This window comes from Lontra canadensis, unplaced genomic scaffold (assembly GCF_010015895.1).
Source record: "Lontra canadensis isolate GAN:19392208 unplaced genomic scaffold, GSC_riverotter_1.0 scaffold116, whole genome shotgun sequence".
NCBI classification, from domain to species: domain Eukaryota; kingdom Metazoa; phylum Chordata; class Mammalia; order Carnivora; family Mustelidae; genus Lontra; species Lontra canadensis.
In genome coordinates this window covers 3,346,718-3,364,093 of record NW_022631110.1, presented here as the reverse complement: position 1 = coordinate 3,364,093, position 17,376 = coordinate 3,346,718, and the positions used below count along the sequence as shown (strand labels likewise).

Here is a 17,376-nt window from a genome sequence, read left to right as displayed (position 1 = left end):
TGCCCTCACCACCATCCGATCTGGTGTGAGAGCATTTACATCACAAAAACACCTGTTTGCAGCAGCGCCTGTTGCTGCCCGCCCCCCCCACCCCCCTACCCGCCCCAGGGAACCACTGGTCTGCTTTGTCTTACAGATGGACCTCTCCACAGTTTTTCCTATAAGTGGAACCATTCAGTAACGTGGTCTTTTGTGTCTAATTTCTTTCACTTCGTCTGAGGTTTCTGGGGTTTAGCCTTGCAGTAGCCCGTGGCGGTATTTCCTTTGTACTGCCAAGTCGTCATCTTCTCGGCTGGGTATTCTCCGTGTTGTTTCTCTGAATAACTACACAAAAAGTTGACCCAGATGAGATGTGGGCTACTCGTGATCCGACAGAAGACCTGTGAGCCGTAAAGAAGTTGGGGGGTGGGGGGGGCACCTGGACTGTTTCCACTTTTCTGTTATTGCGAATAATGTTGTTCTAAACATTCAGGTCCAGGTCTTTGTGGGGAACTACGTCTTCGTTCCTCTTGGGTGAAATACCCAGGAGCGGATTTGCCAGATCATCAGGTAAATAAACGTTTAACTTTCAGAGAAACTACCAAGAGGATACGGAGAGTGGCTACAGCCTTTTCCCATTTATGCCGGCAACAGAGGTCTGGGTTCTTCTCATCCTCCCCAGTACTTGGTGTGGTCTGTCTTTCTACATCCACTCAAGCGGGCCTGAGGCCCAGTGTCATTGTGGGCTGGTGTCTCCCCTGCGACACGTGATGCAGAGCATCTTTCCACGTACCTGTTAGCCACTCGTAGTCTTCTTGGGTGAGCTGTTCATTAGAATCTTCGGCTCATTTTTAATTGTTTTTTTTTCTTTTGGTCTTATTATGGAGTTGTAAGAGTTCCTGTGTATTCTGGAAGCAAAGCCCTTATCAGAGACTATCAGTTCTTTTATGGGTCGTGCTTTTGATGTTGTATCTAGGAACTCTTAGCCTAACGCAGGGCCACAAAGAATTACTCCTGTGTTTTCTTTCTGAAAGTTCACTGTATTGGACACTTGAAACTAATAGGACATTGTATGTTAATCACTCTGGAATTCAAAAAAATTAGCAAATTAATTAAAGTTTTAGAGTTTTGGCTCTTATGGGTCTCTGATGAATTTTGAGTTAGTTTTTGTGTCTGGTGTAAGCTAGGGGTCCGGCTTCTTTCTTTTGCATGTGGACATCCTGTTGCCCCAGCACCTTTTCTTAAAAAGATTTTTCATCCCCTGATGAATTATCTTGGTGCTCTTGTCAAAATCAGTTGATCGTAAGTGTAAGGGTTTGCTTCTGGACTTTAAATTCTCTTCCATTGATCCGTATGTTTACTCTTGCTCCGGGGTCATGCTGTTTTGACTCCTGCAGTTTTTTTTTTTAAGATTTTATTTATTTATTTGACAGAGAGAGAGAGATCACAAGTAAGCAGAGAGAGAGGCGGAAGCAGGCTCCCCGCAGAGTAGAGAGCCCGATGCAGGGCTCGATCCTAGGACCCTGAGATCATGACCTGAGCCGAAGGCAGAGGCTTAACCCACTGAGCCACCCAGGTGCCCTGATTCCTGTAGTTTTATAGTAAGTTTTGAAGTTAGGAAATCTGGTTCCCCCTACTTTGTCAACATCGTTTTGGCTGTCTGGGGCCCCTTGGAATTCTATATAAATTTGAGAGTTGGCTTTTGCATTGCTATGAAACAGACCGTTGGAATTTTGATAGAGATTGCCTATATATGCATATCCCGTGAGTGATTTTGACATTGTAACAGGGTTGTCTTCCTAAGAGCACAGCATGCCTTTCTGTATCTTTAGGTCCTGTTTCATTTAGTTCAGTTTTATAGTTTTAACTGTACAAGCTTTTCACTTTCTTGGTTAAATTTATTCTTGGATATTTTATTCACTTGCCCGCTCTTGTAAATAAAATCATTTTCTTAATTTCCTTTCCAGGATAGATTTTTTTAAGTCTATTTATTTAAAATAAGCCCTTACACCCAACATGGGGCTTGAACTCACACCCCTAAGATCAAAAACCCTATGCTCTACTGGCTGAGCCGGCCAGGCACCCCAGGATAGATTTTTATAAAAAACATCTTTCGTAAAAATGTTTTACACCTAACACACTGCACTTCATAATTCAGTTTTGTATTAAGGTTTAGATTTTAATTCCGGTGTAGCTAACATAGGGTTGTTTTAATTCCAGTTCTAGGCCTTACTCCGTGTTCATCGCCCTTTTCATCCCCGGCCCTGGCTTCTCCCCTTCCCCTCCCCCATGTGATGCAGCTTCTGGTCCAGGTTCCCTAACAGGTGCTTCTCTCCTGCCTTCTTTTCATCTATTTTCATCCTTATGTTCTTTCCTTCTGCTATACAGATATCAAAGAGGGCCATTTCCCACATCTTATCACTTCAGAAAACCTGTTCAGATGATGAAAGATCAGGGTTGAGCCTCTATGGGAACAGGAGTGAAAATGTAGCCAATCCAAGAGATGACTTTATCTATTAAACCTTGGAACTTCCTGGTAGTTTGTTATTAGTGTACATAGTCCGTAGGGGTCCTTTAACGGTTTTAATTTTCCTTTGCAAAAACCAATCAGGCCTCCAGAGTTAACGGTGTATTTGGCAGCTTGGTCCCCCCTGGAGGTAGACCGTGACTTTGAGCTGAGTGGAGTGCGCCGGAGAGGCATTGAGGCACGCCCGTGGGATCAAGGCTGAGGAAGAGGCAGGCAGGAAGGAAGCGGGACCGGGCAGAGAGAAATGAAGCTGGGATGTAGGCTCAGCGATGGACTTGGCTCACCCCATGGGGGGCTTGAATGGGCTTTCCGAGTTGTTCTGAGTTGGGATGAGAGGTCCCGTATCCAGCCCTCCCCGGGAGGTATGTGACTCTGGGTGGGGTACGGTCTGCCACAGAGGGGGTTCCGGATGGCAGTGGCAGCGCCTCCTACCTTGAAGTGGGGGTAGTGTCTCTGTGTGTGTCTGTCTGCCACATTATAATCCTTTGATGTGAGGAATTTATAAATCCTATATGCCCCGAGATTGAGGACTGTATCTCTAAGGCTCAGAGGCACGGAAATCATTTTTCCCTTTAAACTGGTGAGTGAGGGGCACCTGGGTGGCTCAGTGGGTTAAAGCCTCTGCCTTCGGCTCGGGTCATGGTCCTGGGGTCCTGGGATCGAGCCCCACATCGGGCTCTCTGCTCAGCGGGGAGCCTGCTTCCCCACCCCCTGCCTGCCTCTCTGCCTGCTTGTGATCTCTGTCAAATAAAGAAATAAAATAAATAAATAAACTGGTGAGTGACTACGTGGAGGCAATGCATAGGTTCCCCAGAAAGGAAACACGGGTTCCTAGGCCTCCCCTGTCCCCCAGGAGAATTACTAAAAGATGAACCATTCCACCCAGTGCTTAGAGAAGGAATTGTTAAAAGTATACTAGACCGTATTTTCATTTGTCACGTCCCAAGGCTGGAGTTCACAGAGTTGGTTTTTAAAAAGCAAAGGTAAATTTCCAAGCTTAGATCATGTTATTAAAAAGCACCTTATTAGAAAATGAATCTGGTTCTTGACCTCTGCTCTAGGTGGTTATTTTTTTTTCCTGGAATACCAATGACATTTAAGAGAAACTCATTGTTCCCATTGAAATAGTTATCTCTGTAATCCCAGTCAATTGGAAATTCTTTGAGAAACAGACATGGGCAATATTGGGTGCTTTTTCTGCAATGTTGGAAGGCTTTTTACCTGGCTCACGAGCACACTGAGGACTCAAGTTTTAGGGTAACCGAATTTCTCCGGGTCTTTCCCGCTTACCTCCCTTCTTCAGTTAGCTGTGGCTTGAGATCCCCAACCGTCAGCCAAAATGTAGATTTAATTTGGTAAAAGGACAGTTAAATTTCTTCTTCTCCTTTAGATATTCTTTGGGTTTTCTAAATTCTGACCAGAATTCCTACCGCTTGTATTAGGAAAGAACAAATTTCAAACAGGAAGGCTATGTCTCCTAGTAGACGGAGAGGCAGAATTTTCTTTTATGCATAGAATGTGACTTAGGTAAAAATCTCTGTCCTTTGACTACTTACTTCATCTCTGTAGCTATTTCTTAGTGTTTCTATCTCATCTTAGATTCTCTTTTGTCTAGTCTTTTTTTTTTTTAAAGATTTTATTTATTTATTTATTTATTTGACAGAGATCACAAGTAGACAGGGAGGCAGGCAGAGAGAGGGAGGAAGCAGGCTCCCCGCCGAGCAGAGAGCCCAATGCGGGGCTCGATCCCAGGACCCTGAGACCATGACTTGAGCCGAAGGCAGAGGCTTTAACCCACTGAGCCACCCAGGCGCCCCATCTTTTCTCTAGTCTTGACTGATGTCTTTTTTTCTCCCTACCTGCGCATGGTCTTGTGTTCTCTTTCGAACTGGAGCGTTCTGGAAGTGCAAACCACAGAACTTGGGACTGCCTCTCTTGAATGTCGCATTTCACAGGGCCAACGTCAGAACCAAAACAGAAGCAAATACCTAATTCTCCCCCACGAACCGAAAAAGTCTTTGGTGTCCGATGATACCCATTTGTTGTCTTTCACCGGAGACGGGGCACATAGCATAAAACTCCGCACTCACCCGTTGGTTGGGGCTGGGCAGTTGGCGTTGTGCCTCACAGCTTGCTTTCTCGAGGGATCTCTGAGAATTCAGCCGGAATGGCAGTTCCTGACAGGAGTCCTGTGGAGGAGAGGGAAGGACCTGAGGTTTGTCTGCCTCTGTGGGCCATTTGGTGAAGCTTTCCGGGTCTCGATTTCCTCCGTACGAAACGAGAGGGTGAGTCAGGTGGTGACTGAGACGCGTGCCGGATCCGAAATGATTCTGGGACCTCACGACAGCCCTCCAGCCGCTGGAGCCGAGCAGAGGGGCTCTTGCTGTGGCTCACTCGGTGCTGCTTGGCACGTTTCCCGCAGGGGTAGCTTCAGGGACCTCTGACGCGGCCCGACTGCCTGCTGGAAACCGTTACTCAGCTTCTGCATATTTGTTCCTGTCCTGCCCGGGTAAATACAGAGAAGCAGCCACGTCGAATGCTGTTTGCCATTATCTTAAAGCAAAACAAAGCCCTGCATTTCCCTGACGTGGACGTGTGGGGACTTAAAAAATTCTCCTGTAACCGACTAGACAAAGAATTGTGTCCATTAGGGCTTAAAACCTTGTCGTGAGCCTTCTTTTGGAGCAGCACCTGACTCGGCTTTTCTTTCTTAATGAATTGACCTTTTCTCGCGTGGTCACATCAAATGATTTTTTTAAAAAAATTATTGTCCCGTGTTCGGTTGCTTTGTAAATTTTGGGGGGAACGCTTTTCTGTGCTTTTCTGGTTTCCATTTTCACGTAGGACTTGCAGCTCTTTTACATTACAGGGTAAGAGCTCTGGAGTCTGATGTTCGAGATAGGTCTTCTTCCCTGAGTGCTCAGAAATCATTTTCTCTCGGGTAGTATTTAACCACCTTTCATCTGCCATAGATCCCGCCCCCACCTCTGATGAGGTCATTTGTTGACTGATTAAATGTTTGTGATGTGATTTAAAAAAAAAAAATAGGTTCTCTAGGAGGTCGAGGTGAAAGTCTCATTATGACCTCTGTTAGCATGAGATTTTACACATTGTATTTGCTCCAAGGAATGAATTTATGAAAACTATGCTGTTCTGGCCCACCTTTGCCACCTGCTGCTAGCCGTATGTAAGAGAGAGAGCAGGCTCCCGAGGCCCCTTGGCGTGTGTTTCTGTCGTGGCCTTCTTGCATAGAGTACGGGCAGATGGGCCAGGTGCGGGGAGAGCCCTGGGTGTCCTTGTTTAGTGACCGTTACTGAAACCCGTGGACAGTGAGGTTAAGAACCCAGTGTGCTCTGCTCTCCTGGGTGGTTCTGGAGACCCCAAGCTGCTGTTCGTGGAGGGGGAATCCTGCTGTTATTCCTGGAAGACTTCAGAGGTGAAGCCCCCTGGAGAAACTCCTGCGGGTGGGGGGTTCTGTGTGAAACATGGGCTGGGATCCAGGGCAGGGGCTTGTAGATTTCGGAGGACTTTGGGACCTCTTTGTAGATCTGGAGGAGGTTGTGGATCCCTTCTCAGAATAGATCTTAAAATGCTTAAATATACAAAGGATTGCAAAAGTGACCAATTACACTGGAACATAGTTATGAAAATATGTTTTAAAGTTGTAATTTAGGGATGGTGCCTGGAGGGGCTGAGTCAGTTAAGCGTCCTCCTTCAGCTCGGGTCGTGATCCCGGGGTCCTGTGATGGAGCCCCACATCATCCTCCCTGCTCGGCGGGGTCTGCCTCTCCCTCCGCCTCTGCCCGTGGCTCATTTTCTCTCTGCCAAATCAGTAAACTCTTTAAACATAAAGTTGTAGTCTATGTGCTGCTTTATTAATGTCTCCAATAATTAGATCAAAGAGCAGGTCTGATAAAGCTCATGACTTTGGAGTAGTTGTGGGTATGAAAGTTATTTTGAGATCTCTCTGCAGGAAGTGTAATGTGATGTGAAAAATTCTATGATTTCTATGAATGACAAAGTCCCAGGTCCTGCTAAAACTAAGAAGTGTTACCTACATTCCTAATGGAAGGCAATGTTATGTTTCAGTTAAAAGTAAATGGTGACAAAGAGGTGATTTTTCTCTCATTTAAGTTCACAGGCTCCCAAGGATTACTAGACTCCAAGGTCAGAACTCCTGGTCCAGTCTAGAACTACTGAACACAGCTAATACTTACTGCATGCCCGCTATGCACCCTGGCCATGAGGCCTCTATCACCCGAGGAAACTGACAGTAGTATTTTACATTTTAAAGATGAGGCCACTGAGATTTGGATGCATAAGTACATGGCCCAGGGTCATTCATCTGCTGTGGAATGGAGCTGGGATTCAGTCCTTGGCTGTCCCGGTTCTCCAGCATCTCGCTGTGCTCGAACAGAAGTGGTACTTCCTATCTCAGTGCTTAATATGGCATTTCGTCTTCCCCTAACTCAACCAGTTGGGGGGGGGGGACAACCACCCACTACCCAGCTCTGTTGAGGTGACGATGAAACAGAGATGCGTCCACGCCCTACGGGTGAGACGTAAACTGCTCCGTCCTTTGTGACAGCGGCTCGTACGTACCGAGAGTCTCACCCTGACTCTGGTCATCTCATTCTTGGGAAAAGACCACAGTGTAGAGAGGCAAGGGTGTTCGTCTCCGTGTACAGTAAGAAGCTTCTCGGAACAGGCTTAAATAACTAGGGAAAGGTTAAGTGCACGATAAGTCCTCTCACGTGGTGTATTCGTCAAGCATTAAAAGTTACGGCGTTCGACCGTGGAAGTGTTCAGTCTCACCAGATCGTACTCCTGACACTGACAATGTACGTCACCTACTGGAATTGAAATAAAAACGTAAAAAATAAAATTGGTGACTGGCAGAGGGGAAAAATTATGACATTCAAGACTGTATAATCAAGCTTTTATAATGAGAGCCTCTTAAAAAGCACTTATTCCTTAACTTGCTGGTGCTGTAGGACAATCTGTTCACGGTGGTGAATCTGTATGTGGCATGGCAGCAGTTCTAGAAATCTCCATGGCTAAGTTAGGAACTGAAGACTTTGGAGGACAGACTTCTCCACTCCCTAACCTCCCAGGGTCCACGACCAGTGGCTTTTACTCTGCTCTCTGACCTCCCTTTACTATATCAGAATCTTCCTTTTGGAGGTACTTGAAGAGTGTTTGGAATAAGGGTTTACATATTAATGGGCCTGGCGTACTCGTTCTATTGCCCCATTATGTAGGAAACTAAGCTGCCCTTGTTGAATGTGTTTTAAAAAGCTGGATTCCTGGGATGTTTCCATTTATAAATGTAACAATTACAAATATACAAGCTGGGTTCGCTATTGGACATGTGTTATGCTAATCAATGTTTTTCTTTTTAATTTCTGGTCTCCCCACCAACAAAAGTCTGAATGTGCCCCATCATTTGAAGATGTTTGGGCCTATTCTTCTCCTTTGTAAGAACAAAAGAACTGCCCTCAAAAGCCTGTGCTTTCATTTGGAAGTTTATGAATTGCTTTTGTAAATGTAGCCATTAGTCCCAATTGCTTTCTGTAAAATTTCTTAAACTCTTGTACACTTCATGAGAGATTTTCTCAAAGGGAGTATTTTTGCTTTGCCAAGGCTCCAGATTCCTGCTGTCTCCTGAGTCCTGTCCATTCAGCTCGCTCAGTTGTTCGCAGAGGTCACGTATCCCCTCTCTTTCTCCTCGTTTTTCTCTGACGGTGGCTGAACGTTTGCCCAAAGCATCGGGTCCCCTCCCGGCTGCGGGCAGGTCTTCACGAGCCTCTGCCGCTCTCGCTCTGCCTGCGGGAGCCAGGATTTATTCGTCAAAGTCTTATTTCTTCACACCTCATTACTAAGGACTTGAGGAGGATGGGGACAGAGTTCACTCTCATGCTATTTGGAAGGAATGGGCTTGCTGAAGAAGGACGGTCAACAAGATTTCAGCAGAAATGTTCCTTTTGGAAAGTTTTTTTTTAAGATTTTATTTATTTATTTGACAGAGATCACAAGTAGGCAGAGAGAGAGGGAAGCAGGCCCCCGGCTGAGCAGAGAGCCCAATGCCGACTTGACCCCAGGACTCCAGGATCGTGACCTGAGCCGAAGGCAGAGGCTTAACCCACTAAGCCACCCAGGTGCCCTGTAAAGAGTTTTAAGACCTGTGATACTTGTATCCAAAGAGCTGGGATTCTTGGCCCTTCAGTTACCCGCCTTTTGGGGAGACACGGGGTTATTTAGTTGTAGTGTCGGGAAATCTTTTTGTCAGGATCATTGCTCTCTATAATGTTCTGTCTTTTAAGCTGAGAGAAGAAAAGAAAAAGGTATACATTGATAGAGTTGGTTATATTAACATTTCCGTTGACCATTTCTGGTTCTTTTGGTTGGTTTCTGTGGATTCCAGGTAACAAATGGCGCCCTTTCCTTGGGCCAGTACCGCCTTATTTCCACCGTCATCTCTTGTACTGTTAGTGTCAGATAAATCCCATTGCCATGTGGTACAGTCCCCAACATAGGATTACGTACATCGCTGTATGCAGTTGTCTTTTAAAATCAGTTAAGAGAAGAAAGAAGAGATTGGCAATCCTATCTGTTCCTTTACTGGCGTTATTTGTTTTGGTCAAGTGAATTAGAGTTAGTTTCTGGTGTCACTCACTTTCAGCTTGAAGAACTTGCTTTAGTAGCTTTCGTAAGATGGGTCTTCTAGGATCAAATGATCTCCATGGTTGTTGATCTGAAAATGTCTTCATTTCACCTTCATTCTGAAAATCTAGCTTTGCGAGACAGAAGATTCTGGCTGACTTATTTTGTCTTTCACCCTTTTGAATATGTCATCCTGCTGCTTTCTGGCTTCACTAATTCCAAGGGCAAGTCCGCTGTTGATTTAATTGGCGTTCCCTTGTATGTGCTAAGACATTTTTTTTTTTCTTGCTCCTTTCAAGATTTTTGTCTTTGAACATGCTGACTGGTGTTTATCTGGGTATGGGTCTCTCAGTTTATCCAGGGGGAAGTTCATTAAATTTCTTGGCTATGTAGGTTCATTTACTCACGTTTAAGAAGTTTTCAGGAATGATTTCTTTGGATATTTTTCTGCTCCTTTCTCTCCTGTCCTTATGGGACTCCCATAATATGACATGTTTGTGTTGGTGCACTGGAGGGTGTCCCAGATTTCTCTGAGGTTCTTGTCTTCCTTCTTCATTCTTTCTTCTCTCTGTTCCTCAGATTACATACACCGTTGGTCTCTGTGCAAGTTTGCTGATTCTTTCTTCCACACAGATTTTCCTGTCGGGTCCCTTCAGTGAATTTTTAATTTTGGTTACGTGTACTTTTGAGCACCAGAAATCCCATTTGCTTCTTTTTTGTGACTTCTTTCTCTTCACCGATACTTTCTATTTAGTGAGATATCGTCATCATACCTTTAATTCTCTCAGCATTTCATGTGTCCTTTAGTTCTTGGAGCATCTTTATAATAGCTGTTGTCCTGTCTTTGTTTCCTAAGTCCAGCATCTGGGGCCTTCCAAAGTCAGATGCTGTCACCTGCTGTTTTTCCTATGCATGGATCATACTGTCCTGTTCCTTGGCATGTTTTGTTTCTTTTTCGTTGAAAAGCGGACATTTTATTTTTTTAAAAAGATTTTATTTATTTGAGGGGCACCTGGGTGGCTCAGTCGTTAAGGTGTGCTTTCAGCTCAGGTCGTGATCCCAGGGTCCTGGGTTCGAGCCCCACATCAGGCTCCCAGCCCAGCATGATGCCTGCTTCTCCCTCTCCACTACCCCTGCTTGTGTTTCCTCTCTCGCTGTCTCTCTCTGTGTGTCAAATAAATAAATATAATCTTTTTAAAAAAAAGATTTTAGGGGTGCCTGGGTGGTTCAGTGAGTTAAGCATCTGCCTTCGGCTCAGGTCATGATCTCAGGGTCTTGGGATCGAGCCCCGCATCAGGTTCTCTGCTCTGGCGGGAGGCCTGCTTCCCCTTCTCTCTCTGCTTGCCTCTCTGCCTACTTGTGATCTCTCTCTCTGTCAAATAAATAAATAAAATGTTTTTTTTAAAAAGATTTTATTTATTTGAGAGAGTGAGCACAAGAAGGGGCAAGCAGGCAGAGGGAGAGGGAGAAGCAGACTCTGCACTGAGCAGGGAGCCTGACACGGGGCTCCATCCCAGGACTCTGGGATCATGACCTGAGCCAAAGGCAGAGGCTTAATGACTGAGCCACCCAGGCACCCTGAAAAGTGGACATTTTAGATAATGCAATATAGCAACTCTAGATACTGAGCTCTTTCCCTCCCGTCTGTGGAGCTTGTTTGTGTTGCTGGCCAGTATGTTGAGTGACTTGATGACACTAGTTCAGGGAAGTCTTTTTGCTCACAGTGTACAGCCTCTGGTGCCACTCCTTGGCGGGCACAGCGCTGGGCATGTACGCGACCGCTCTGACCCTCCCACCCCCACTCGGGTGACGGGGGTTGCATTCTTCCTGTGTTAAGAATAGACCCGAGCTGTCAGTTGATGACTGTGTTTCTGACTGTGTCCTGGGATGTAAGCTTTCCACAGCCTGAGATCATTAAAGTGGGGCTCCTTTGCAGGGGCAGTCATCAAGGCCCGTCTTCAGGGTTTCGTCTGACCTCCAGAAGGCTCTTCTTAGCTCTGTCTGCCCTGTTGCTCTTTGAGAAATGAGCTGGTCTGCCTTCGACCTATTGCTGTCTTGGAATTACCATCTTCTTCATTTCCTGCCACAGGAATCTCCCTGGTTTGTGATGGTGCCCGTAAGGTTGGCCTTCCTGTATTGTGGGTCCTCTGGTCCACTTCTGGAGGGCCGCGGAGCTCTCTGATCTTACAGGATGCCTCTAGCCCCAGGCAGAGCCTCCGAACCCCTGCTCCAGAGCGGGCGGCGGGGGATACAGCCCGACTCGCACCTGCTCTAGAGGGAGGTGCTGCACAACAGTGGCAGCCCCCGATCTTCTCAGCTTTTCCTCTCCTGACAGGGAACCTTTACTCCTTGTATTCTGGGACAAAAGGTGATCAGGGCCCAGTTTTTGGCCTATTTTGCCTACATGAGGGAACTGGGCAGGGAAATGGAACTCTGGTACTCTCTGTCTCTCTCTCTTTTAAAGAGTTTATTTGTCTGAGAAAGAGAGATCTAGAGCACAAGCAGGGGGAGCAGCAGGCAGAGGGAGAAGCAGGCTCCCTGCTGAGCATGGAGCCCAGTGCGGGACTGGATCCTGGGACCCCGGGACCATGACCTGACTTGAAGGAAGCCACTTAACCCACTGAGCCCACTGGTCCTCTTGACCACACTTGCCTGGAACAGAGCTGCTCCAGCCTGGTCTGTGGTGAATGACAGTGTCGGTGGCCTGGCTAAGGAGAAACTGTCACCCTAGACTAGAGCTTGTGGTATAAAAGGGAGCCCCTTCTTCTTGCCTGTCCCCAACCAGGGTAGCATTTCTGTCACTCTGGGCTGGAGGATAGGGGAGGAGCAGGTTATCCAATGCTAGAGTGTCGCTGTTCTTACCAAGATGAGTTGGTTTTCTTGAATAAATGTGTCTCTACTTGCTGTATGCTCTTCAGACAATTCATAGAGACTTAAAATGTTAATTTTTGGGGGGCCGGTTAGGGCTCTTCTTCTGGGGAGGTAATCTGAGAAGCTTCTCACCCCACCCCACCCCCAGTCTAGCTCTAACTTTTTGAAAAAAATAAACTCTGCTTTTGCACAGATATTTGACCTTCTAGACCTCGCTGATGCACACAGTCTTCCTCTTTCTGCAATCAGAACGCTTTTGCCATAAACTCAGCCTATTACCCGTGGAAAAACAAGCAGTTTAACCTTCTGATTGCATAAAAGGCATTGAATTTACTTCAGTAACATGGCTTTGTATTATAGATGGAGAAATTTGTCTCTAACCTACCCAAACCTTACTTTGCTGGACAGTACGAGTCTGTCTTCGAGAATTTGAAGGTAATTAACAGGAAGGGAAGGATCTTTGCTCCCCTGGTGCACGCAATTCCCAGTGATTTCTGGGAAGTAGCTGCAATTTTCTCCCTGACCCCAGTTAGCACCCACACACCTGAATTTTTGCCACTTCTGTTTATAAAACACCGGTATCCGTATTTTGAGGGATTTAACCCCAATATCTGATGCCCACAGGGATGGTCCCCAGCTGCTCTACTGGGTAAGTATTCTCAGAAAATCCCGTTTCCAGGAATAATAATACAGGAATAATAACACATCACGGAGCTTAACGTAAGATGAGGGCTGCCACCTGTTTTCGTGTGACCAGTCAGTTCCCAGTGCTTCTTGCATGTTTATTTAAATGATGGGGGAAAAGTCAGAAGATGAAGAGTGTCTCAGGACATGTGAGAATATGAAATGCAGGTTTGTGTCCATAAATAAACTTTGGTGGGGATGTAGTTATGCTCACGTGATCATGTGTTGTCTCAGGGGCTCTGCTGCTCTGATGGGAGAGTTGAGTGGTTGCCGCAGAGACGGGCCCACGGAATGCCCAGTCCTTCCCATCTGGGTTTTTACGGAGCAAGTTTGCCGACCCGGTGTGAAATACATTTGAATGGAGCAGCAGGAGTAATTTTTTCTTAATGAAATATTTTAGGGCCTAACAACCATGTCTCAGTAGGACGTAGAGAGGCCCGACAGGGTACAAAAGAGAGTTACAGGACAAGTTGTTAGTTGGGCTTCAGGTGGAAATAGGCGTGCCGCCTGTCCCGTAAGCAAATTCTCACTCACAAGGAAAACTTAAAAGCCTAGGTCACGTGGGTATTTGAGATGAGCTCCCCAGTGGTGCTGGTTTTCCCACAGCTTCTGTTTGATCTGAGATGGCCGCATTCTGATTGTGTTTTCTGTAATTACTGAATTTCTTTCTAATTGAGCAGAAGCTATCTTCCTTATGTGGTCTCTTGTTTTTGGAGAAAACGTGCTTCCCAAGGTGATGTCTATATCAATCTAAAACCCTCAGATAATTCCACTGACTGAGTTTAAAAAAATTAAAGAGAAATCAGATGAAATATTTCTGGCATGATAGACATTATTGAAAACCAAGCGAAGAGCTAGGAGTTAAAAAGTCTGGAATTTTAAGCTAGTTGCTTCTTGTGGCAGTGTAGACAAAAGCTTGACTGATAAAAGAATGTCCTGTAAGAATGTATTTTAATCTTTCAGATGTGCTAAAAATTGAGCATGATTCACTGCTTTTAGGGGTAGTGTTTATGCTTTGCAAAGGATCGTGATTCATAGTGAAATTGTAATTAGTTCTTAGAAGAAGAGATACTGTTTTACCTGAGCAGTAGTTGGCATAATAAAACGTTAGCATCCTTTTTTAAAACATCTCCGGGATTAGTCATATTTATTGATCTCTCTTCCCTGCAAGACCGTTTTTACTCAACAAAGTTTATAATCGTTCACCTGTGGTTCAGTGGTCCAGCAACAGGCCTTTCCCATCCATGTTGAACGAAAGATCTGCCTTTCCCTTGCCGTTCTTGCTTATCAGTGGGTTCAAGCTCCCTCTTATTGGGCGGGGGGGGGGGGGGGCATGTGGTGAAATGACGTCATTTCCATGACTTAAAAACCCTAAAATCTCTGCCAGGGAAGTTCAGAGACATACACAGATCAGTTCAACCTCCAAACCAAATTTTTGTGTTTGGGCTTGTGGGCTTGCGGGGCTTCTGGTCTTGTGCCTAGAAGATTCCTCGTCCTGTTGCACACGCCGTGACTCATTCTCTAGCGCTTTCTCCTTCCCTGACCTACCAGTTTCCGCCTGCCCAAATCCACGGCTGTGCTTCTGCATCGATGACTTTGTGACTCATTTCTGTTTCTGTTTTCCAGGCATCTAGTGGAAATTACTATTTCATCCCGTACATCGTGACGCCGTGCGCTGATTATTTTTGCTGCGAGAGCGACGCCCAGAGGCGCGCCTCTGAGTACATGCAGCCGAACTGGGACACCATCCTGGGTCCGCTGTGTGTGCCCCTGGTGGACAGGTTTATTAGCCTCCTCAAGGACATCCACGTGACCTCATGGTAATTCCCATTCGCAGTCAGCAACCCTGGGAGCTTTGCTGGAATTTTCCCTTCATGTTCATAGAGGCAGTGGACTCTTAGGAGACCGTAATGCCCAGAGAATGGGGAACCCCAGCCAGTCCGTTCTAAGTGCTCCTGGACTCTGCTGTTGTTCCTTGCTACCTCGCTAGGTTGGGCCTTAAATAGAATAGAAGTGGAGTTTTAGCAGGTGAGGGCTGAGCCCGAGTCTGGCCCCACCCAGCTCCCTGTGCGACCTTCATAAAGAATTCTGTGTAGCCGTTTTCTCATCTAGAAAATAAGGACGTGAAGTCACTGTTTTTATGCTCTTTCAACCCTGAGATTCCGTGTTTTAAGATCCTTTCCAAACAGGATTTTCTCTCCCCCGTCCCCAACCCCATGCAGCTGTTGGCGGTGGTTAAAATGGCTCAGCAAGGTCACTCGGATCGTGAGGGTCTCGCGTTGAGTAAAGCCACAGGACGTCCTGACCTCAGGACATCTTGGGATGTGTTCTTTGCAGATTTTGTCCTTTGTGGAGAAGGTGGGGAACACTCATTCAGAGGTGGGCAGGTCTGGGTCTGAGTCCTACGTCAGACGATGCCGCACTTGGCAGCCTCCTGGCCATCCGCTCACCTGTCTGAGCCTCTGTGCTCGAGAGGCTGGACTCGAAGGTGTTCTGGGTTCTCAGAGTTGGAGGCCCGAGGTTATCCACTACACCAAAAAGGATCCAGTCATCGATCTCGCAGCCAGGTTTAAGGATTTCATTTAAGTGATGTCACAAGAAGGATCTGTCCTTCCAAGACCTGAGAATCCAGAGCCCTGGATGGACTGGCTTTAAATGGAAAGGCCCCCACATCCCACTGTGGCTCAGATGGTGGCTTCCCCCGCTGTGACATGTCACTGTCGCGTTGGTCTGAGGTACACGCTTCCTAACAGCCTGTTCCTTTACTATCCTGTCATCTCTTGCTTGGACACAGAGTCTCTTCTACGCCCCTTTATGGGGAAACGAGACGAGAAACCCAGGTCTTTGTGACCCAGTGCTAGTGCGGACAGCAGACGGGGGACCTGCGGTGGCGCGTTCGTGCAGAGTCTGACGCAGTCCCACCTTGCCGCACAAGGAGCATTTTAGTGACATTTGGGGAGAAAGCTCTTAGCTTTTCAGGTCTGATGAGGAAATGGGCTGGCTCGAGTCTGCCATCCGAGCAAGGCCTTGTAAGAAGTGGGCTCACGTTCGTTTTTCATGAAATGTGTGTTTGTTGTCAGCAGGAAAACACCTGTTTTGACATGTGATTTCAAAGGACTTGAAATATCTGTTGGTCACTTCCGACCCTTGAATGCTTAGTGAGAGGGTAACACAGGGCTTCTGGTTTAAAACATCTGGAAGAGGGATGCCAGATAAGTTTTTCGCTCAGGTGTCAGCTCTCCTAGATGGGTGAAGGCCGCCTGTAACCTTGTGCTGAAGAGGCCTTTGAAGCCATTTCCAAGTTCACATCAGTTAGCAACATCCTCCCTCATTACCACGGGCAGAAACGGCTGCATGTGTGGTACATAGATGATATCCCCAAGTCAGTGTTTTGTTTATTTACTTACAAGTTCTAGCTCTTGTGAGGTTTCTCAGCTCATTAAAACTAGTTTTCAGAATTAGCTTTGAAAACAAGACTAAAGTCTACCTTTTCACTTGTCAGGCTAAATTAATAATGCTTTAATATCTTTGATGACTTTATCATCCACCAAACGACAGTGGCTGTCACCCAACTTAATGACTCCTAAGACTGAGAGAATTTTAAACACTGGCAGAATCCGCCTATTTGCTCATTGGGTTGATAAGCAGTAGACACACAAAGTAAAAAAAAAAAAAAGTAACGCACTGATCATTTGATGTCAGAGTTCTTTCTGTGGGGCACGACTTCCTTCTTTAAATGTTAATTGGGGTCCTATTTTGAGCATTCACATTTACTTGGCGTCGTTTTAAAACTATTAAAAGTAAGTAACATTCTTAAGTATTTGTCTTTTTCTGAAGACTGTTAAATTGAGCCTGCTCTTTTTTTTTCAGGTTTATTTCTTTTAGAGAGAGGGTGGGTGGGAGGGGCAGAGGGAGAGGGAGAGAGAGAGAGAGTCTTAAGCAGACTGTCCACTGAGCACAGAGCCTGATGCGATGCGGGGCTCCGTCCCACGACCCTGAGATCATGACGAGCCTGCCCCCTTTTTCTCATGAACAACTTAGTTTTTCTCTCTACAGCGAAGTCCTCTTAGCCACTTAACTGGTTGATGGTAGATTCCTGCTTGGCAGTGTCCGGTCTCCATTAAAACATTACTTGGAGAGTGGGCCGCATATTTAAATCCATTCTTGGTCATTGTAAGTTGGCCTCTGTACACCAAGTTGGATCATTTGTGAAGGTTTTAAACCAAGTACCAGATACTAGCATTGGTTCTCTGAGAGGCTCCGGTGAGCGATTGTCGTGGGTTTGAGCCGCTTTAGATGTTTTTATGTATCGCTGCTATTATCATCATCTAGATGCTCCTGGGAAGGAAGTTGTGTTTTATGTTAGAAAAGCCTTCTGGCAGTCGAAAACGAGCGGAGGAGTGGGAGTGAAAGGCGGAGTTTGTGCAAAGGCTTCCAGGCACAGCCTCTGGGGTTTGCCCGAGGACACGCCCAGCTTCTGGCTCTTGGCTGAGTGGGAAAAGCTTTGTGATTTCTAGGTGGGGATCCCTGATAGACTGACAGCGGTCAGCTTGGAAAGTACTTCTAAGGTCCTAACGAGCTGCATTTGTTGATGTGGAGTGGTTGGTTGCCACAGACGGTGACTAGCAGGTAGGACCTGTCTCCTGTCTCTG

General features: G+C 46.2%; 1 protein-coding gene across 1 annotated transcript in view; it reads left to right on the top strand.

Moving 5' to 3' along the window:
• The window catches only part of MAP3K15 (mitogen-activated protein kinase kinase kinase 15), a 117,650-nt gene that overhangs the window by 26,910 nt on the left and 73,364 nt on the right, over positions 1-17,376 (top strand). The window contains exon 4 of the mRNA XM_032840732.1: positions 14,351-14,544. Within this exon, the coding sequence (XP_032696623.1) occupies positions 14,351-14,544 (194 nt within the window). The remainder of the gene's footprint in view (positions 1-14,350; positions 14,545-17,376) is intronic.